This window comes from Pediculus humanus, genomic scaffold, assembly GCF_000006295.1.
Source record: "Pediculus humanus corporis 1103172108309 genomic scaffold, whole genome shotgun sequence".
NCBI lineage: Eukaryota > Metazoa > Arthropoda > Insecta > Psocodea > Pediculidae > Pediculus > Pediculus humanus.
The window spans coordinates 870,192-893,452 of NW_002987878.1; the positions used below are offsets into that span (position 1 = coordinate 870,192).

General features: G+C 37.9%; 1 protein-coding gene across 1 annotated transcript; it reads left to right on the plus strand.

The window, feature by feature from the left end:
• Window positions 1-9,253: 9,253 nt before the first annotated feature.
• On the plus strand, window positions 9,254-22,874 carry Phum_PHUM581620 (Bestrophin-1, putative; the record flags this gene model as incomplete). The annotated part of the gene is made up of 10 exons (XM_002432321.1): window positions 9,254-9,324; window positions 10,659-10,830; window positions 13,281-13,410; window positions 15,773-16,014; window positions 18,149-18,286; window positions 18,780-18,887; window positions 21,216-21,479; window positions 21,832-22,120; window positions 22,195-22,673; window positions 22,752-22,874. The coding sequence occupies 10 exons, from the start codon at window positions 9,254-9,256 to the stop codon at window positions 22,872-22,874; spliced, it is 2,016 nt and encodes a 671-aa protein (XP_002432366.1).
• Window positions 22,875-23,261: the final 387 nt, after the last annotated feature.

A 23,261-nucleotide genomic window follows, 5' to 3' on the forward strand; every position in this document is an offset into this window, starting at 1 on the left:
ATCAAACATTGGAAAAATTTCGTTGCCTAAAAAATGAAAATTGTTTATTATTATTATTATTATTGATAATGATCTTGAGACGCGACGAGTCAAGGCAACCTTGCTACGGTACGTACAACTACTACAAACAAACAAACAAACAAACGAAGAAAAAAAAACAAATCGAAGACCAACAACCACCATCACCGCCACCGCCACCGCCGTTCTTTCCTTTGCTTCTCCCGCACGAAAATCAGGTTACGATTTGAATGAAAATGATCATCCGGGTACCTTATCGACCTTAAAACAAACAAACAAACAAACATGCGAAATGATGACACAGACAACAACAACAACAACAACAAAAGTCATTAGAATGCAATTACCTCCTCCCGGGAGAATAATTAATTATTAAATTAATGTATCCCAATTTGTTTTGTTTCGCGACACGCCAAAAAATAATTAGAAAGGTCAAAGGGGAGGGAGTCGAGTCCTCCTCTCACATCGTGCGTCGTGGGAGAAAAGGTCTCATGCCAGTAGCCTTTTTATAAAAAGGTTGTCGAAGAATGGTGACGTCATCATCGTGATCGTGATGGTGATGACGAAACGTGAAAAAAAAAAAAAATCGCGTGTGATATTTATTTAACGATCGCGACGACGACGACGACGACGACGACGAGTACGGCCATCACCTTATAGGAAGTATGCAAAATATTCGAGCCAAGAAAAATGCCTTCTAGGCTACGACCGTGAGCTCGACCATATAATCGACCGAAAAAGAAAAAAAAAATCCCGAGAACAGAAAATTATTATTATCACGACGGACCCTGAACGAAATTCAATGAAGTCGTTATAATAAAAATGGCGGCGGTGGCGACGACAACGACGACGCGTGGTAGGAAGATGAAATTTTTTTTTTTTACAAATGGAAAGAAGGGAAAGTAATTGACGTATAGGCAGCATTCACACCATGTGATGGATGTTGTAAAAGACGATGACACGTAGCTCTTCTTCTGTAGAAAGTGAGAAGAAGTGTCAGTGGAAGAAGAATGCGATCGGGGATTCAACTACCGCCACGACAACATGTTTTGTTTTCGGCTTTGACCGAAGAGAAGTGGAGAGATGGCAAGAAAGGGATTTTTCATTAGGTCAAATTTTGCATGAGGTGTAACGTAACGGATTTGCTTAGTTTTTAATAACGTAAGAAAATTCGATCGTCGTCGTTTGTTGTTTGTTGTTTGTTGTCGTCGTTTGTTTTCCTTGTGTTTGTTATCGTTAATAATCTGTAATCAAGGAGAGAAGTTCACCTGAAAAAAAAAAAAAAAGGAAAAAAAAAACGTTAGTTCAGTTGTTGTTGTTATTATTATTATTATTATTAATTCCGTTGATTTTTACCGGTTTAAGTGTTTGCCTCCGGTGTCACTTTAGGCAAATAGTCGGCTACTAGTTTTTTTTTTTTTTTTTTTCGTTTGTTGTTGTTGTTGTTGTTGTTGCACGAAATTATTGCTTCCTGATTGCTTTAAGGGAGTGCGATGATATATACATAACCTTTTCGGTTACGTACTTTATATGTACGTAGTTGTTGAGAAATCGTTTATAAAGCGTTACACAAATCGTACATGACGATGACGTCACGACCGTTATCGTTATCACCGCCACCGCCATCTTTGCTGCCGTAATCGGTTTGGAAGGAAAGGAAGGTGAAAGGATTCGGAAAAGGTTGACAATTCTTTGACCAGTTTAAATTTTTCATTTTGCCTTGCGAAGGATACTGATGATGATGGTGATGATGGCGATGACGATACTGATGATGATGATGATGTTGTTTGCGAGATGAGAGAAGGGAGTAGAAGGAGAAGAAGAAGGCGCACTTTTTTTCTTTTCTTTTTTCTTTTTTTTTTCGTAACACCCTCGTCCTCCATTATTTACGCGATGATACGAGATGGTAACGATGATGATGATGATGATGATGATAATGATAATGATGATAATGAGAAGCGAAACATTTTGTTTTGTTTTAATAGTAATTATATTACAAAATTTAAATTTAATTTCAAAAGCGTGAAAAACAAATTTACCGTGAAGAAAGAAAATGATGTTGTTTTTTTTTTTTTTTTTTTTTTTTTTTCTATGAGTTTCGAGAAATCATTCGTACGTCCATACATACATCCATCCCTTTGCTTACGTCAGGGGTGCAAACATTAAAAAAAAAAAAAAAACATGCGTACGTTAAAACGAACGAACGAAAACTCGCGCGAATTGTCACTATTTTCATTATTATTATTATTATTATTATTATTATTATTATTATTATTATTATTATTATTATTATTATTATTATTATTATTATTACAGGGTTTTTTTTTTAATTTTCGGGGAAAATATGCAAAAAAAATATATTATTACGCGCGGCGTGCGTAATTTTTTCGACATTGGTCGTTAATTTTTCAGTTGTTGTTGTTGTTGTTGAATTTCCGTTTTAGGAAAGAGGAAGGTGACCGATGACGTTTTCTCTCTCTCTCTCTCTCTCTCTCTGTCTCTCCGTGATAAATCACATTAAACCTTTTAAGAGTAAACTTAATAGTAATAATAATAATAATAATAATAATAATAATGATAATGATAAAATACAAAATAATTAAAAACAAACGTAAAGAAGTTGCGCGTGTAAAAAAAAAAAAAAAAAATCACGATTCATTTCCGTCAATAAAAAAAAAAATCCGATTGAAAATAATGAAATGATTATACATAATATTTTATTAAAACAAAAAAAAAAAGAAAAAAGTATAAATAAATAATTAAATGAGTAAATAAATAAATAATAATAATGGATAAGTAAATGTTATTCAGTGGTGAGTCGTAATAATAATTACGATTAACCTTCAGAAACGATTTGAACGGTTTCGGTTTTTTTTCTTTTTATTAGTTATTATTACTATTATCATTATCATTATCATTATCATTATTATTATTATTATTAATTCGAGGTAAATGTAATTGAGGGGTTGGCGCCAAAACGATTTGAATTTGAATTTTTTTTTTTTTTTTTTTTTGCTCTTTAGAAAATAATTAATTCTTATGACTTATTCATTTCCTTTTTATTATCACTATCATTATCATTATCATTATTTTTTTTGTGTGGTTGTTATTATTCGGCATTTAAAAAAAAAATTTTTTTATTAATCGTTTTTATACATAATGGAAAACTTTGCAAAAAAAAAAATAAATAAATAAATAAAAGTCATTATTTTCGGGAAAAAAACAGAAAGAATAAAAACAAATCGTTTGTCCAAAATGGCGTCGAGCAATTTATATATAATCGAAATGGAAAAAAACAAAACGAAACGAAACGTACAAACAATCGTACGCGAATTTATTAAAAAAAAAAAAAAAAAAAGGAAACGATAATAATGATAATAATAATAATAAAAACTATAATTAATACGAAATTAATTACTCGGAACGATGTAAATGATATGAAATCGTCGAATTCAAAAATGAAAAAAATGAAAACGAAAACGAAAAGGAAAAACGTTACGCTAACGCGAAGGGAGGGAAAAACAAAAACAACAACGACAAGGATGGCGCTCTCGTCGCCACAGCCTTTTCTAAAAAAACGAAAACGAAAGCGCCTTTTCGTCACGTGACCAAATACGTAAACAAATTTAAAAAACATTCCGGAACGTTTTTCCAATCGTCGTCGTTCGTCCGCGTTTTTTTCATTTTCACAGCCTTCTTCCATATATGAATTTTATGCCGCGGAATTGGTTCGGGAAGAAACGGGATCGTGTGGCGGGGTGGTATGGGATAGAGGGGAGATGGAGGGGGGAATCAAAATTAAAAAACGTAATACAAATAAGCCGAATTCTCTCTCTATCTCTCTCTCTCTCTCTCTCTCTTTCTTATCGGCGAAGTTTGCTCGTTAAATAAGCAAACGAAAAAACAAAAACAAATCATTTCTTAATACAAAAAATTTAATTACCGACATAAACGAAAATGGAAAAGTTGTTGCATTTTTTTTTAATAAATATTTGGGTGTTTAATTTTACCGTCGTAAATCGAATTCATGGTCGTTTGCGTGTTCCTTTCAATTGGTTTTACTATTTTTTTTTTTCATTTCAAATTCGTTTCGTTTCGTTTTATAATTCGATCTCGCGTTGTTGTTGTCGTTGTTGTTGTTGACAAAAAGTTTTAATTAAAAATTGATAATGATGATAAAAGTTTTCCTTTCCCTCCCCTTTCCCTCCCCTTCTACCTCCACTTCCACCTTTCCCTGTGAAAAATTCATTCAAAAAACAAATTTTTTTTGCTCTATTCGGATTTTGAAAAAAAAAAAATGTCGTTGATTCGTTAATTCGTTCGCGCTTTCGCCGGTAGGTGGACGTGACGTGTGTGACGTCACAATCAAATTACGACAGACGGGGTGGGAAATTTTTTTTTTTTTTTTTTTTTTTTTTGAATTTCGTGGAAGAAGAAAAAGAAGAAAACAAAACGACGACGACGATAATAATGATGATAACGCGTCGGTTCGATTGCGAAATAAATTCTATTGTTTTTCAAAATAAATAGTTTTAAATGAGTTGGTTTTTTTTTTTTTTTCTTTTCTTTTCTTATTTATTGATTTATTTATCATTATTATTATTATTATTTATTATTGACATTTGTTATTATTATTTTTTGTAGTTTTTTTTTTTTTTTTCGTTGAGTACCTGCGTAAGTTGAGATGGAGATGATGATGATGACGATGACGATGACGATTTATCGACCGATTTACAAAACAATTTCAAGGAAACTCTGAGGGGAATTTTTTTGTTTTCACGTAACGCGCACACTCAATACGTAATTTGTCTATAATTATTATTATGATTATTAATTGACATTAAAAAGGGAAAATAAATAAAAAAAAAAAAAGGAAGGTTTTGTATTCGAATGAATTTCATCCGTGACCTAGTCAATGAAGGAACTCTTGTGTGTGTTGTTGTTGTTGTTGTTGTTGACACGTTAATTATCGCGAGGGAATTTTCTAAAAAAAAAAAAAATAGAAGCGGCGAAACGTTAACGAATTTTACTTTTTGCATCATCGGAAGTAGAAGAAGAAGAAGAAGGAGAAGGTGAAGAAGGTGAAGAAGATGCGCGACACTTGTTGTTGAATGAACGACAAGAAACAAGTTGGAAATGAACTTTGGTCGACACTTTCCCCTCCCCTTCCCCGTGTGCTCCAACCAACTGTCAACAAATATCACCGTATGTTTGTTTTTTCTTTCTTTCTTTTTCCTCTCTCTCTCTCTCTCTCTCTCTCTCTCTCTCTCTCTCTCTCTCTCTCTCTCTCTCTCTCTCTCTCTCTCTCTCTCTCTCTCTCTCTCTCTCTCACTTTGGCTCGTCTTGGAACTTCAGGTGTAACGGCCTACTTATTAACAATCGGTTGTTGTTGTTGTTGTTGTTATTATTAAGCACAAACGAGTCCAGATTCTCGAATATATGATGGAGGGAAAAAGAAAAAAAAGGTTTTGTAAATGTGCGACAATTTTCTTCTCACCTTTTAACAGTTTTCTTTTTGTTTTCTTTTTTGTTTTCCTTTTTGTTTTCTCTTTTTCTTTTTCTTTTTGTAAACAACAATCGACGTCAAATGCCTACAAACGTCTTTTATCTCATTTATGTTTGTCTTTTCATTTTGTCGTGTTTGTTTGAAAAAAAAAATAAGAATTTCGATTTCGTCGTAATAATATTGAAATAATAATAATAATAATATTATTATCATCATCGTGATCCGTGAAATAATTGTTTGTTTTTTTTTTTTTTTTTTTTAAACGTAATCGAATTTGAATGCGGTTTTGTTGTTGTTGTTGTTGGTTGATTGATGAATGATGCGAGTCAAACGGTGGAACACGCAAACAAACAAACAAACAAACAAACAAAATAAACAAACGCAATTTCAATCGATCGGCCGCCATTGTTCTCATTTTTTTTTTTTTTTTTTTTTTTGTACGATATGTTTTAATAAAAAAAAAAAAAAAAAAAAGTTAAATTCAAATCGGGTGACGTAGAATTTTTAACAAATCGTGTCATTAGTCGACGAAATAAAAAACTGCGTGCGAGTGAGAGAGAAAGAGAGAGAGAGAGAGAGAGAGTTTTTTCTAACACGTTTTCTTTTCTCCACCGCGCGGTTTTGTAAAAATGGAACGAAAAACGAGAATCGGGCTGTCAACCTTCGAAAAAAAAAAAAAACATGTCGTCGTCGTCGTCGTCGTCGTCGGCGGCCGGTTTCGAACGAAAATAAATCATAAATGTAAGAAGAAAATTAACTAACTTTCACTTGATTTACCTTATTAATAATGATAATAATAATAATATTTTTATCGCCATTTTTATAAAGAAAGAGAAATAGAAAGAGAGAGAAAGAGAGAGAGAGAGAGAGATATCGCTTATATTTTTCTACTACTATTATTATTATTATTTTTTATCGCTCGTTCGACGATATTTCAAAATTGGCGCGCGAACGATATCTTTAAATTTTCCTTTTTTTTTTTTTTTTGCGTTCCGGCGTGACGTTCGCACGTATTCGCCGATAAGGTGACATGATAACACGGATATCGCTTCTCTTTTTTTGGTAACCTTTGCCGCGTGAAAGAAGGAGAAAAAGATGAAGAACGAAAGAACGAACGAACGAACGTCTTTTGTCTTTCTTTTCGTGACTTTTTACAAATTATTATAATTATCGTGTGAGATCGTGAAAACCTGCGTGTGTGAGTGTGTGCGAGAGAGAGAGAGAGAGGCAGCTAGATAGCTACATGGATAGATAGATAGAGAGAGAGAGAGACAACTAGATAGCTACATGGATAGATAGATAGAGAGAGAGAGGCAGCTAGATAGCAATATGGATAGATAGATAGAGAGAGAGAGACAGCTACATAGATAAATAGATAGAGATATAGAAAGAGAGAGAGAGAGAGGAGGAGAGAGAAACAGATAGAAAGATAGATAGATAGATAGATAGATAGGGAGAGAAAGAGAGAGAAATAGAAAGAGAGGCAGAGAGAGAGAGAGAGAGAAAATAAATAATAATAATAAATCGTAATAATTTTTTCGTTCGTTCGTTTGTTCGTTTGTTTGTTTCTTTTTCTCTCTTTCTCTCTCGCACGCACACGCACACGCACACTGTCAATCACGATCGATCGTTTATTCGACAAGAATAAACCCGCCTCCCCTACCCTCACCTTGTTTTTTTCTTTTTTTTTTTTTTTTTTTGGAAACAATGAAAATCGAATTAAATCGAAGGGTGTCGAGTGCGACCTTACGACGTTCGATGCCAAATTTTATTAAGGTTAACGCGAAATGTATACAAAATTTTATTTATTTTTTTTTTTTTTTACTGGAAAATGTTAATAATAATAATAATAATAATGATAATGATGATGATGTAAATTGGTTTTTAAAATTCGTACCCATGAGTGAGTGCGTGCGCGTGTTTTGATTAAATTGAAATTTGTAAATAAATAAAAAAATTAAAAAGGTTGTTGTTGGTTTATTGTTGATTCGATACAAGGATGGAGGATATGGAAACTCATCTCACACACTCACGATGATGATGATGATGATGATGATGATGATGATGATGATAGGGTTCATCGATCAACCGGAAACGAAAATCCTACAATCGATACAATGAGGAAAAAAAAAAAAAATTATTTATTTATTTATTGTTATTGGTATTGTTTGAATTGGTTGGTTTTAAAATGAGTTTTATTTTTTTTTCGGGGGAGGAGGGAGGGGGAGTGGGAAGTGTGTGTGTGGGGGTGGTGCGGGGAAACCGAAGGGAAAAATAAGGATTTTGGGTTGGTTCGATCCCATTTGTTTTTGCTCTCTTTTGGGACGATAAAGGTCGGTAAAAGTTGTTTTCGTTTGTTTTGTTTTGTTTCGCTTTGTTTTTGTTTGTTTGTTTGTTTGTTAATGGGAAAACACGACGTGAACGTTGTTTGAATGATGTTTTGGATCAATGGCAAGGAGAACCGCAATGTCAAAATACGGTGGTGGGGTGTGTGTGCATGCGTGTGCGTGTGCGTGTGCGTTTGCGATGGCAAAGGTTGTCGAAGATAATTGTTGTTGTTGTTGTTGTTTTTCCTCGCGTTCGATATTCACGCTTCCTTAAAAAAAAAAAAAAAAAAAAAAAAAAAAAACTTCGATCGCGTAACACCGCCTTGTATAACTAAATATGTGTGACGGTGTCATCATCATCATCATCATCGGAAACGACCTCTTTTCTTCTTCTTCTTTTCTCTCTCAATGATGATGATGATGATGATGTGTGACAATGAATTCGACTATTCGAATTTCGCGAAAGTTTTTTTATTTTTATTTTTTTTTTAATTATTATTTTGCGTTTCTCTTCTTCTTCCTCTTCCCCCTTCCTCTTCCTCCTCCTCCTCCTCCTCTTCCTCCTCAACTTCCTTCCGCCTAAGAGACAAGAAGACACTGTAAAATTTTTTTTTTTCGTCGTGATAGATTTCAATATAAAAGAACAAAAGAACGAAACAAACAAACAAACAGTAAACGTTTATTATTATTATCTTCTCGTGATTTAATTGCGACACTAACGCGTGGGGCACGTTTATTATTATTATTATTTACGCCGTGTGATGATTTATTCGCGTTGGAAAAAAAAGAAGAAGAAGAAAAACCTCCAAAGCTTGTCTAACTACACGAAAAAAAATTTTTTTTTTTTTAATAAATCTCATACGCAATTATTATTATTATTATTATTATTATTATTATTATTATTATTATTATTATTATTATTATTATTATTATTATGGAATTTGAATTCGATGAATTCATCATAATCATCGTTACCGGGCAAAAAAAAAAAAAAAAAAAGAATTCATCCATCGGCGTCATTTCCGAAAAACTGTAATTAGAGGTGCACTCGACGTCGACGTCGACGACGACGACAAGGACGAAGGTCTCGTCGTCGTCTCTCGTCCGATCTCTAATTCCACGACGCAAAAAAAAAAAAAAAAAACGAATTTTTTTAACATTCGAGAATTTTCGATTTTACCATAGCTATAGATGGGCTATATTATTCGTAATAATAATGATGGAATGAGTTTGTCTAGTTACACGATTGATTTTAAATAATAATTGTAGTTACTGTCTCTGTCTTTCTCTCTCTTTCTCTGTCTCTCTGACGAATGAACCGACCAACGAATAATTTTTTTTCTTTGTTTTTCTTTGTTTCAGATGGCGAGGGAGCGTTTATAAATTAATATGGAGAGAATTAATGGCTTATATCTGTGTTTTTTTTTTAATAAATTTCGTGTACAGATTCGGACTGAACGATGAACAAAAAAGGTGAGTCGTTGTTTTAATTTTTCATTTTACGATAATAATAACGATAACGATAAAGACAACGACAACAACAACCGAACAACAACAACAACAACAACCAAAAAAATAATCGAAAGAAAAGAAAGACTTTTAATCTTGAAAAAATTGTTTAAAAAAAAAGGAATTATTATTATTATTATTATTATTAATGGTGAGTATCATTTGTTCAATCTCGTTGTTCGAGAATGGTTCGAAGACAACAAAAAAAAAAAAAAAATTGGCCGGGTAAAGCGACAACGACACATGGAAACGATTAAGAAAAAGGAGAAGAAACCAACAAGAGAGAGATATAAGATGTCGGAGGAACGTGTCAAAACTATGAAAAAAAAAAAAAAAAGAAATTCGCACGCGAATTGAAGAGAAGAAAAAACGCACGCGAGCACGCACTCAGGCACGCACTCATGCACGCACAAGTGTTCTGTCACGGTTGTTAAATTATCCTAAAACGTCAAATAAGTGATAAAGTAGTTAACTCAAGTTAAATTGGAAAACTTATCAGCGTCGCAGTGAGACTTTGTCATCTTTCACGGATTCTTTAACGTCTCAATAAAATGATGTCGAAACGAACGAAAGAACGAACGTTCGGGAAGAAGAACAAGGGGGATGCAGTATGCGAGAGAGAGAGAGAGAGAGAGAGAGGAAACGAAGAAAAGAAAACGAGACGATGAAGACGACGACGACGACGATGTATTACCACCATCGCGTCGATGATGATGACGATGACGAGGATGGTGATTACGACAAAGAAGAACCTTGTTCGATATTGGAAGGAAGCAGGGTCGCTACGCCGTTTCGCTCCGGACCTGGGCCACCATTGATTACATTGGGAGAGAGAGAGAGAGAGAGAAAAAAAGAGAGAAATCGACGAAGCCATTGTTGTTACCCACGCTCTCTGATAAATGTCCTTGAACGTGTTGCAAACGCAACCACCTGGATTTCCAGTGCGAATGAATACCTTACTTATTTTACCGGCTGTTGAATAATGCATGCATGTCCTTAGGAGGAAGTAGAGCAAGTACCTGCCGTGCCTCGATTAATAATAATTTCTTTTTTTTTTTTTTTTTTTTTTATGTCTTTCAAGATAAAAAATGAAAGAAAGAAAGAAAGAAGGTGAAATAAAATTTTTAGTGTTACGACAGACGGACGGACAGACAGGCTGGCCGAGACAGGCTGGCAGACGCATGCACGCACGCACGCACGCACGCACGCACGCAGGCACGAAGGTTGACGGTACGTGCGTGGGTGCGTGCGTGCAAATCAAGTTTTACTTTTTCATTTTTTATTATATCATTTTCCAGAGCGTTTGAAAAAGTGAGAATATATTTTGGAAGCCACAGCGAAAGTATACCAATGTCGTTCGTGCTCGGATTTTACGTTACTCTAGTCGTCGGAAGGTGGTGGCAACAATACAAGCTGTTACCCTGGCCTGATACTTTAGCACTCTTCGTCAGCGCGGCCATACCCGGAGCGGTGAGTCTATCTATCTCTATCTCTCTCTTTTTTCGTGCTTTTCCACGCATGTGGTGGGTGGTTGGTGCACGACACGACACGACACGGCATCGTTACCGAAACGAGGAAATGATTATTTATTGTTTTCGTTTTCTCTCTCTCTATCTTACGCGCACACGCACACACGCACACGCAAACAGGCACCGCGAAAAATTTTTTTTTTTTTTTGCAATAAATAATAATAATAATAATTTTCAAACGAAACGATGCGAAGTAATAAAAACAAAAAAATCATTATATTATCATCATTATCGTCATTATTTTCCCATGAAAAACAATAGGTTTTTTTTTTTTTTTTTTTTTTTTTTTTTTTTTTTTTGTTAACGTTTCGAGCATATACGCATGTATGCCTGCCTACGTATGTAATAATAATAATAATAAACGACGAGGAAATGATATTAATTTAAGTTTCCAGGAATCGGAAAGCCGTAAAAAAAAAAAAAAAAAAAAAAACTCGACGAGTGAGTTCAAACTCTCGCTTTTCGATATCTCGAAATCAATCAATTTTTTTTTATTTTATTGCCACGTCCGTTTCGCGTGAGAAAATAATCATCAAATTAATAATGATGATGGTGATGATGTTGATGATGATGATGATGGTGATGATGAGAATGATGATGGCGGTGGTGGGAGGGGAGGGGAGGGGAGGGGGAGAAGGGAAGAGAAAATGAAATGATCGTAAATTTTTCTCCGTCCGCCATTTTGATTTTCACTTAAAAAACAAACAAACGTTGCGAATTATCAATCAATCAAAATGTTTTTGTTTAACCACCTACGCTTTTTTAAACTTTTTTTTTTTTTTCTGGGAAGTCATAAAAAACGTCGTTGTTGTTTTTCGGTTATCAATATGGCGCGGAAAATTAAGCATAATTTTTTTTTTTTTTAATTAACGGTAATTGCCTTTTTCGAGAGAAGGGGGTAAGGGAGAAGGGGGTTTTTACGATTTCTTTCTTTCGCAAATTATCTCTCGCGCGTCTGAGAGACGAGAGAGAGGCAGAGGTGCGTGTTCTCGAGCGTTTTAAAAATTATTACGAACGTGTACTGAAAACGAACGGCGGGGGATTCGATCATCGGAGACTATCGTATAATAATTACTTGCCAAAATTTTTTTAAATACATAAAAAAAAAAGAGAAAAAAAAAGAACAATAAATTCCGGGTTAATTTGATTAGACAATGATTTTTAAAATGCGGAAATCGAACGCGCTCGAGCGCGCGCCCTTTGTTGAAAGAAAAAAACAAAAAAAAAAAAAAAAATCGAATCGTCATCGTCGTCATCATCATCATCATCATCATCGGTGGGAAAATGTAAAAAAAAAAAAAAAAATTAACGGTTTTCCTCTCTGTCTCTCTCTGCCTGTCTGTCTGTCTCTCTATCTATCTCTCTCTCTCTCTCTTTCTGCCTGTCTGTTTCTCTCTCTCTCTTTCTGCCTGTCTCTCTCTCTCTTTCTGCCTGTCTGTTTCTCCCTCTCTCTCTTTCTGCCTGTCTCTTTCTCTTTCTATCTCTCTGGCTGTCTGTCTCTCTCTCTCTCTTTCTATCTCTCTGGCTGTCTGTCTCTCTATCTATCTCTCTCTCTCTCTCTGGCTGTCTGTCTCTCTCTCTCTCTGTCTGTCTCTCTCTCTCTCTCTGCCTGTCTCTCTCTATCTCTCTGGCTGTCTGTCTCTCTTACTCTCTGCCTGTCTCTCTCTCTCTCTCTGTCTCTCTCTATCTCTCTGGCTGTCTGTCTCTCTTACTCTCTGCCTGTCTCTCTCTCTCTCTCTCTCTGCCTGTCTGTTTCTTTCTCTCTCTCTCTCTCTCGAGTGTGAGAGTGTGCGCGTGAGTGTTTGTTTCGCCTTCGACGAATAATAATAATCGGCAAAAATTATTTCGAGAATTGTTACCATTGAATCGAATCGAATCGAATCGAATCCATAGCGATTATGAGAATAAAAAAAAAATTTTTTTTTATATTTCGAGTTACGATTTCGATATATATTTATATCGAATTTTATATCGATAATAATAATTAAAAAATTTTTAATCAATGGTAATAAAATCATCGATACGTTCTCGTCGAAGTCGTCGACGATCGATTAATATCGATCGATTCTCGTGCATATTTTCATTATTATTATTATCATCATTATTGTAGTCGTTTATTATTATTTTACGTTTCGTCGTTTTTTATTTTTTTCTGTCATTCTTTTCCTCACATCCGGTTTTAATTTGCCATAGAACAGGAAACGCGTAAAAAAGTTCGTTATATGAAAAACTGTAAGGACATGCGTCACGAACGTATGTCGTGTTTTTTTTATTATTATTATTAACTCGCGATCGAATTTTTGTTTCTGTGTGCGTGTGCGTCTGCGTGTGCGTGTGAGCGTGCAAAAAATTATTATTATTATTATTATTTTCTTTTTCTTATCATTGCAGGATGAAAAAGGTCGTTTGATGAGGAGAAACATTGTTCGCTACGCTCTTCTATCATATGTGATAACGTTGCAAAAAGTCAGTTTAAGAGTTAAAAAACGATTTCCGTCGTGGCAGCACATGGTGGATGCTGGTACGTTCTTTTTTTTATCTTTTTTTTTTCCCCGCCACTCCAGTCATCCGGAGAGTTGGAAAGGGGGGCACTGGGGGGATAAGGGGATGAGGAGGGACAGGGAATTTCGCTCTCATTCAGAATGATCCTTTGCAATTTTTAACGCTATTATCATTATTATTATTATTATTATTGTTTATTCACTTGACCTTTTGTTCGTTTACTTATTTATTTATTTATTATTTATTATAATATAAAAAAAAAAATTAAAAAGTTTAACGTAACCACCGTGGAGTGAGTGCGTGAGTGCGTGAATGCGTGAGTACGCATCGAATCAAAGAGATTCTTCGAAAGAGTGTTAAAAAAAAAAAAAAATGTTCGATCGGAGATGATGCTCACCTTGAAACGATTGGTTAATCTCAGTCGGTCTCTCTCTCTCCCTCTCCTCCCTCTGTCTCTCTCTCTCTCTCTCTTTCGCGCCGCCGATCATTTTCGCTTTTTTAATTAAAATTTTCTTTATTTTTTGTTAACGGTCGATTAATAAATAATGGAAGTCGTGTAGAACGAGAGAGACAGAGAGGCAGAGAGAGAGAGAGAGAGAGAGAGAGAGAGAGAGAGAGGCAGAAAGGGGGGCATGATATTTGAGGGCAAATTTTGTTTGTGTTTTTTTTTCGAAACGGAAAAATTTCATTTCTTTTTGCTATTACGTCATCAACGACGTGTAAATAGTGAAAAAGTAAGCGAGTATAGCCTTCGTTTAACGATTTCCACGGTTTTGATTTTCGCGGAACTCTCGTAAAAACTATTGTTTCCTTTTTCTTTTTTTTTTTTTGCCATTATTATTATTACCGCCACGACGACCCGTCACCATCGAAATCACCGACCCGTCACCCCTCACCATCAGCCACCACCACCACCACCGCCGCCGCCGCCATTATCCTGTTCCTTTTGCATTCGGCTCTCCTCGCCCCGACTTTTCGTCTCTTTTAATTAATTCTTATTAAATCATTTTTGTAAATTAATAAATAATGACGACGAGTACGACGGGTACGAGAGCACGATAATAATGATGATAGTAGTAGTAATAATAATAATAATAATAATACGAATTATCTAACATTTAATTTCGCCGACTTTTGAAAAAATTTCATATTTTTCATGTCGGACGACGAATAATGTAATAATAAAACAACAAACCAGAGGATTATAATAAAAATAATAATAATAAATGACCCGTTGGTTTTTTATTATTAATTGTATTATTATTATTATTAATATTTATTCGGGATTGTGAAATTTGAATCGATGAGATGGTAGTATTGGAAAATTTCTTTCTTTTCTCTCTTTTGTCCTAAAGTTGAAAGTTTAAATTCTTTGAATATTGTTAAATTCGTAGAATCCGCGTCAAGTCGTACCTGTATGCGAATATATAAACGATGAATAAAGTTTGCAAAAAAAAAAACGTATGGATTTTCGGTAAATCACTTCTCGTACCTGGTCGATCTTGACAAATCCGTAGAAAACGAAAGAAACCCAAAAACTCGAAACAAACAGACAAACGAACAAACGAAATGAGAGAGAGAAAGAGAGAGAGAGAGAAAGAGAGAGAGAAGAAAATTATTATCATTATCATTATATCGAACATTCTTTGCGAAATCAAGTTTGTTTTGTTTTGTTTCGTTGTTTTTATTTCTACGTCAGAAGGTAATAATTTTCCGTTTCGTTTCGTTTCGTTTCTTTATTACTATTATTATTATCATCATCGATAAAAAAAATTTTTTTTTAATGCAAATATACGAGCAAGCGTGATTTTTTTTTTTGGAATAATCGATTGATCGATCGATCGATCGTTCGATATGATCGATTTCTCTCTTAGATGTAACTTAAAAATAGAATCGAAAGCCCCGATGGCGACGAACGGGGATACGGGGGAGGGGAGGAGAGGGAATTCCCCTAATACCATAAAGATATCATTTATTCGTTTCACTATAATTTCATGTTAGAGAAAGAGAGAGAGAGAGAAAATGATAAATATAAATAATAATAATAATTTAAACAATTTGTCGGGCGCCAAACGAAAGAAAAGTGCAAAAAAAAATGTCTGCTCTCTCGTCGAGAATTCGGTCGCGTTTTTATCTAAAAGAAAAAAATAGAAAGAAAGAAAGAGAGAGAGAGAGAGAGAGAGAGAGAAAGAATGTAGTATATAATTGTCTCTTTTCAATTCACGCCGCGTAAAATGATCGATCGATTTATCGATATTGGTCGATCGATGGATCGATCGATGTATCGTTCGACGCAACTCCGCCAAGCCTAAGCTAAGGTTTAAGGTTTAACGTTATTTTCTGAAATTGGGATTTTGAATGTTTTTTTTTTTTTTTCACAGGGATAATGATGGACAGCGAGAAGAAAATATTCGATCTTATGGACGCGGAAAACAAAGTCATGTCGAAATATTGGCTTCCTCTCGTTTGGGCGACAAACATAATAACGAGAGCGAGAAAGGAATCGTTGATAAGCAGCGATCACCTCGTGCAAACGATACTCATGGAACTGTCGGACATAAGGAGACGATTGGGATCCCTCATAGGATACGACACCGTTTGCTTGCCTTTGGTTTACACTCAGGTAATTATTTTAACACCACCCGAAAGGAAGGAAGGAGGAAGGAAGGAGGAGTAGGATAGGATAGGGTAGAGTAGGGTAGCTACGCGGCGGTTACCTACGGGGGGGGGGTACCAACTCACGCAAGAGTGATAAAAAAAAATTTCGATTACGAACGAACACACGTTTATTATTATTATTAATTAATTGATCGTTGACGTCAACGTTTCCAACTCGTTGGAAAAGGTAATAATAATAATAATAATAATAAATCTGGGAAGAACCCGTCGTAGTTTGTTTGTCGTTTGTCGTTTGTCGTCGTCGTAGTTTGTCGTTTGTAGAATTCTGCTCTTGGAATCTCCTCGAGGGCGATAATTTTTCACTTTCGCTATTTTTTTTTTTTTTTTTTTTAAATTTATTAAAGTGATTTTTGCCAAAAACGATTTCATGTTTTTTTTTATAACATTATGTACGCGATAATAATAATGATAATGATATGTTAAAGGTAGCACAAACCCATTAAAAACTCGATAAATAAATAAGAAGGAAAAAAAAAAAATGGCGGGTAATCGACGAAAGGAATCCCCCACGATCGGAATCATTATTATAGGCGAGGAGGGGATTTTTTTTTCGCGCGCGCGGTAACGCGGGAAATTTAAAAATTTAAAAGACAATGGGAAAAAAACGCGCGCGTTCGAGTTTAATTATCGAATCGAATTGATTTTTTATCCCGATCGACTTGGATTTGACGTTCGTGCGTGCGTGCGTACCCACACGCATCATGTAGTAGGACGACGACATCATCGCCATCATCATCATCATCATCATCATCATTGGTGGTCTTTTTTTATTTAATTATTGTGAGCGATAATGGCGGTAGTAAAATTGACGTAATGATGACGTAATAACGCGTATTGTAATCGATTAGAAATTTCTCGATGCGGCGTTCGGGGGGGGGGAGTGATTTGAACGCGTGCGTTTCGTATGAAACAAAAATCATATCACGCCCTAAAACTCCTTCCTGCCCACGATCGTATTGTCTTTTTTTTTTGGCATTGTTGATCAATTTCTCAACGACAAAAACTACAAGAACAACAACAACAACAACAAGAACAAGAACAAACGAGAAACAAACAAAGAAAAATAGGTTTTTTAAATTTTCCACGCATGGTTGTGCCGGTTAACCGGCATGTGAAATCGTTTGAGAGGATTCGGCCTTGCCCTTAACTGTGGGAGAGACACTTATTATTACGGTAGGTTGTTGTTGTTGTTGTTGTTTGTCGAACCAATACGTTTCGGTAGCGTTTCCCCTCTCCCCCCGCCGTCGTTAAATTCATTCATTCGTTCATTCATACATTCTTTTCGGAGATTCGTTACGCACGGTGTTGAAGAGATGCGAGCGAAAAACGCGAGCGTGAAATGATGTGAAAGAACAAACGACAACAATGAAACAATCGTGTGGTGAGGAGGGGGAGGGGGCCCACACGTTTGTCGATACGATACGATTCGGATCGATTTTGTTTGGGGGGGGAAGGAAGGAGATCGTGTTATTACGAGCATTTATTAGTAAAAAAAACGGGTGGATTTTTTTTCTTTAAAGTTCGAATATTTGTCGCCAGACAGCGAACTCGATTTAGAAATTGCACAAGCTGAAGTTGCGTAGAACACCGGCGACGACGACGACAAACGACAACGACAAACACCACCCAGTTAATACTCGTTAGTGACCTCTATTCGCGAGTAGAGAGGCCTACATTGTTGTTAATGCCCTAGGAATGAATTTTGAAAAAAAAAAAAATTGGCAAGAGTTTAAAAAGAAAAACGCGAGGGTTTGGACGGAATTCAAATTTTTTTTTTTTTTTGCGGGGGGCAGGGGGCGCGAGCGCGCGGGCCGCGCACTCACGCACCCGGCGGTGATATTACCGCCAGGCAAAAAAAAAAAAAAAGAAAAAAAATTTTTTTACTTTTTTTGTTCGTTTTTCGTTTGTCCAGCAACCAAACTCGACGGTTTGATGATGATGATGATAATGATAATAATAACAATGCTTAATTGAAAAAAAACTTCCTTCCTCGTTTGTTTTATATTTGTTTGTTTGTATGTTTGTTTGCCTGTTTGTTTTCTTTTGTTTTCTTTTGTTCGTTTTCTTTTTCTCAACAGGTAGTTACGTTGTCCGTTTATTCGTATTTCATAGTCGCACTTTTGGGACGTCAATTCGTGAGTCCGGACAAGATACCCAAAACGACGGATAGTAAATTCGTCGACGAAATATTTTTTCCACTCTTCACGACGCTTCAGGTGAGTTGACACGCACGCGCACGCATACGCACACGCGCGGACACGCACGACCGGTAAAAAATTATTTTTTTTATTTAAAAAAAAAAAAAAAAATTCAATTTTAATTACCGAATTTAAGTGTAGGAAAGAAAGAAAAAAATAATATAAAATAATAATAATTAAGCGTATTAAAGGCCAATGGCCTTTATTGGACCTTAGGCTAACAACCATTGCCGCGCGTACGAAAAATAATAATGATGATAATAATAATAATAATAATGATAATGTTAATAATAAATAAATAAATGAATAAACTCGTTTAGAAATCGATATTATGTTTATATATATACGAATACGAACAACAAACAAACAACCTTGATTTCCGTCAACAGAGCGAAAACTCTTTGGGAAAAACAAAAGAAAGGATCGGGGAAGGGGGGGTAGGAGAAGATGATTTTCGTAGGGGCAGAAAATTTCAAAATTCAAATTCGTTTTTTCATTCTTTTCTTTTCAGTTTTGCTTCTACGTCGGATGGTTGAAAGTTGCTGAGGTTCTCATAAATCCATTCGGTGAAGATGACGACGATATCGAACTCAATTGGTTAATCGACAGGCATTTGAAGGTGTGTATGAGTATACGCAAGTACCCAAGCACGTACGCACGCGGAAAACCTCAGAGGGAGACGGGGGGAGAGAGAGAGATAGGCAAAGAGAGAGAGAGAGAGAGAGACAGACAGGCAGAGAGAGAGAAACGTTGGATTTAAAATTTTTTTTGTTGAAATTATTGTCAGGTGCGCGCATGCTTGCTCCAATTTTTTTTTTTTTTTTTTTTTCATTTTTCGCGATCGATTAATCGATCGATTCATCGATCATCGTTTAATTTTTAAAAATATCTTCTTTATTATTACTTCGTCGTCAACTTTCTCTCCAATTTAAAATATTTCATCAATGTTTTTACCTGCCTGTTTGCCTGCCTGCTTGCCTGCCTGTTTACCTGCCTGCGTGACTGTACTCGTGTACCATTTTTTTTTTTTTGGTGACCCAGGAGAAATGCAAGTTACGCACAATCCCTCCTGCTACAGAGGGAGTGTGGGGATCGGTTTGGAATCGAAAGAAAGCCTAAGCGGGGACCCCTACCCACTAAAACTCCTGGGCATGTCGCTAAAGCGTGACCTGTATGGAAAGGGGGGGAGACGCTCGTGGGAGTTGAACCTACATTTCAGTCTCCCCTCTCCGGTAGGTCAGAACGTTAGCCGTTCCACATGATCACTTTTGGGGAGGTCCGCCTAATCTCCGTTCCGTCTCCTCCTCGAAGAGGAGAACGCACCTCCCGGGACGTTCGGCACCCCCTTTCGGAAGTGTCCTCCGGTTTCTCGCTGTGGAAAAATTGGATGAGAAACGCGCCTGTTTCCTGAGGATGCGATCGGGCTGGGGATTGAGACGTACCGCGTCACCTGAAAAGGGTAAAAAGATTAAAGTGAAGAGTTATTTGATCGCATCCTCCCTAACGGTATGGGGAATAGAAAAGGGGGACAGAAGAGGAATCGACCGAGGTCGCCGACCCTCGAGAAGGAAGAAAAGAAGTGTGTGTGTTCGCCCGACGACGACGGGTTTGCGCCCGCCGCCGCCGGGCGTCCTCACCCTCACCTTTGCGGAGACGTTCGCGACCTGCCACGTCGCTCCCGCCTCCCCCGCGGGTAAAGACGAACTTCCAGACCCGGACGAGCCGAATGGGGCGCGACTCTTTTCGCTTCGTTCTCCCGCCGCCGTCCGCGTTGGGAGATCCTCAAGATCCGCGCCCGAAATGAGATAACGTTAATCCCCGTTCCCTCCCCGACGACCCCACGACGACCGCCGCGAAGAACGCCAACGCACCTAAGCCGGGACGAATCTCCCTCTGACGTAATCGAGCAAGAGACCCGAAGCCCGACTCGGAGTACCGGGACGAATCCTTTCCTCCCTCGTGCCTCGGGAGACGGTACCGACCTGTCACGTCGTTCCCGCCTCCCCCGCGGGTAAAGACGAACTTCCAGACCCGGACGAGCCGAATGGGGCGCGACTCTTTTCGCTTCGTCCTCCCGCCGCCGTCCGCGTTGGGAGATCCTCAAGATCCGCGCCCGAAATGAGATAACGTTAATGCCTGTTCCCTCCCCGACGACCCCGCGACGACCGCCGCGAAGAACGCCAACGCACCTAAGCCGGGACGAATCTCCCCCCGACGTAATCGAGCAAGAGACCCGAAGCCCGACTCGGAGTACCGGGACGAATCCTTTCCTCCCTCGTGCCTCGGGAGACGGTACCGACCTGTCACGTCGTTCCCGCCTCCCCGCAGAGACGAAGTGAGCTTCCGGAGGCGGTGAGCTTCGAAGTATCGGACCCAACGAACTATCCCCCGTAGTCCGTCCGCGTTTTGTCCCTGCCGCCTTCCTGTTGACTCTTGCAGTCCGAAGAGCGAGAATCCGACCGGTGCGGATTCCGACGTCGACGTAATCGTCGGATCCGTCGTCGTCCCGATCTTCTTCTTTGTTTGCATCTTCTTTCTGCCGTTGGAATGAATCGCACGCACCGTCCTTAAGCAGGCGAACCATCCCCCGAGAATGACGAGTTTCCGGAGACGAGTCGATCCCCCGCGAAAGAAGCCGGTTCATTCCACGCAAGAAGATCTTTCCGTCGTCCTTCTGCTCGCATCCCCGTTTTTCCGGAGCAGGAGTTGCTCCGGAAAAGTCGGCCGGCGGAAACACTTGGTCAGAGTGTCCCGTCGACCGTTTATTAAAAATGCACAACAAGTAGGATCCGAATTACACGATCAAAGTCATCCACTGCACCCGGCCTCCAAGTAGCTGGAGTACAGGAGGACGCCACTAACTTCCGGCCCTCGTGTACCATGTTCAATTTTTTTTTTTTTTTTTTAAATATTTTTCACTCATTGTCGTAATTTTTTTTTTTATCAGGCTGCTTATATGATCGTCGATCAAATGCACGAGGAACATCCGGAATTGTTCAAGGATCAATATTGGGAAGAAGTCGTACCGAAGGATTTGCCTTACACGGTCGCGTCGGAGTGTTATAGGAAATCCGAGCCGAAAGGTTCGGCGGAAAATTACAAAGTCAAAGAAGCGGATTCGATATATTCAAATTTGCTTGCTCCCACGGCTCACGGCAGAAAAGTGCCACAGGGGGAAGACATGTACGGGGAACACCCGGATTTAGATTATGTAAGTCGAAAATTTAAAAAATTTTTTTATTATAAAACTCTATCTCGTGACGATGCGTTTCCGCACAGAAACCTGAGCTGCTCATGCATGCATGGATTTCGATGGAAACGAGAGAGAGAGAGAGAGAGAGAGGTATAATTTAGAAACCGTATGGGAAGGGGGGAGGAGGGGGAGGGGTAATAGAGGAGGGAAAAAGAAACTACTTGGAATTTGGATTTCTATTACTATTATTATTATTATGGTCAGTAATTCCAGTTGTTGAGTTGTTGTTGTTGTTGTTGTTGTTGGTAATTGATTATAAATGGAAAGGCAATTAAAAGTTATTTTTATATTTGCCCTACGGGCGCTTTAGGAAACAGTGGATACGCCGATGGTGGTACGTAAAAACTGGTTTCAACGTCAGATGCATCGAATGGGATCATTGCGATCCACTTCGACGAGCTATTCTTCGGGTCGTCTTTTCGCCAGGACAAGACACAATTCCGTTTATTCGAGTCCCGAATCGGGCTTACCAATATCCGTGACGTTAAACGGCGACGGGAGTGCGAATCCCAATGCTATAGTTTTACAAAATCAAAAAATGTCGCTCTACGATAGATTAGTCGGTAGGAAATCGTCTAGGGGACCGCAAAAGAAACCAGGTACGTAGTCTTCTTCGGTGGTGAGAGATCGCCTTCGAAAAAAAAGGATGATGATGATAATAAAATGTTTTTAGTATCGCTTAAAAATCGTCCGAGAATACCGACTCCGGATGTGACGAAAGAAGTCATGGCTCAGGAGAGTAAAATGAGCGCGACGCCAACTTCCCCATTGGCGACGAATCCTCCTCCATTTAGTCAAGCTCCGACCGGGTATCACGCCGACATGGCTCCCGTTCTTCAAGTCGTTTTATCTCCCATACAAGAATTGGAGGGAACGTCGACGATGGTCACGGGACCCGGAGGAACGGCGGCTCTGGCTCAGGCCGTCCTATCGCCGGCTCTCACGAGCGCCGGATTGGGACCCATGGCGATAAGTCCGACGTCCGTGACTCTCACTCCGGTCATTAGCTCCGGAAATCAATTTTTAACGTCGCTCATGTTGACGCCCACGCCGACGAGTTCGCCCTCACCGACGAGAGCGAGTTTTGCCAATTCCGGACAGGATGCGACGAGGAAAATAACGCCGCCCAAATCTCCGACCATCGTGACGGAGGTGAGTCGTCGTAGTCGAATCGTGTAATCGATCGATGTATCGATCTATCGAATTGTAATTAACCTTTTGTAATTTCAGTTGGCGACGCCGTCCGACGACGGTAGCGGTGGAAACGTGAACATGGGAAGTACCGGGGGTAGCATAGGTAGTAGCAGCAACAGTAGTAGTAGCGGATCAAATTCGGGTAAAAAATCTTCTTGATTTTAACTCACGCACACAGAGTGCGAAAAGAAAAGAAAAGAAATTTTCATCCCTTAAAATTTTTTTTGTTGTTTTTTTTTTATTAAAGCGAGTTCGACGTCGACGTTACAAATGGCGGAGGACAGAACGCGTAAAATTAGTTCGGCGTCTCAAATTGGTAATTCATCATCATCATCATCATCATCTCCGTCACCGTTTCCTTCTGGACAAGTCAAAAAGAAAGAAGTTTACGTTTGATGACATATGATTTATTAATACTACTATTACTACTATTACAATTACTACTATTATTATTATTATAAAACAAATTCTATTATTATTATTATTATTAGTGAATAGTTTGAAAACAAGAGTCCGTTCGATTGTTTTTTTACTATTACTATTAAT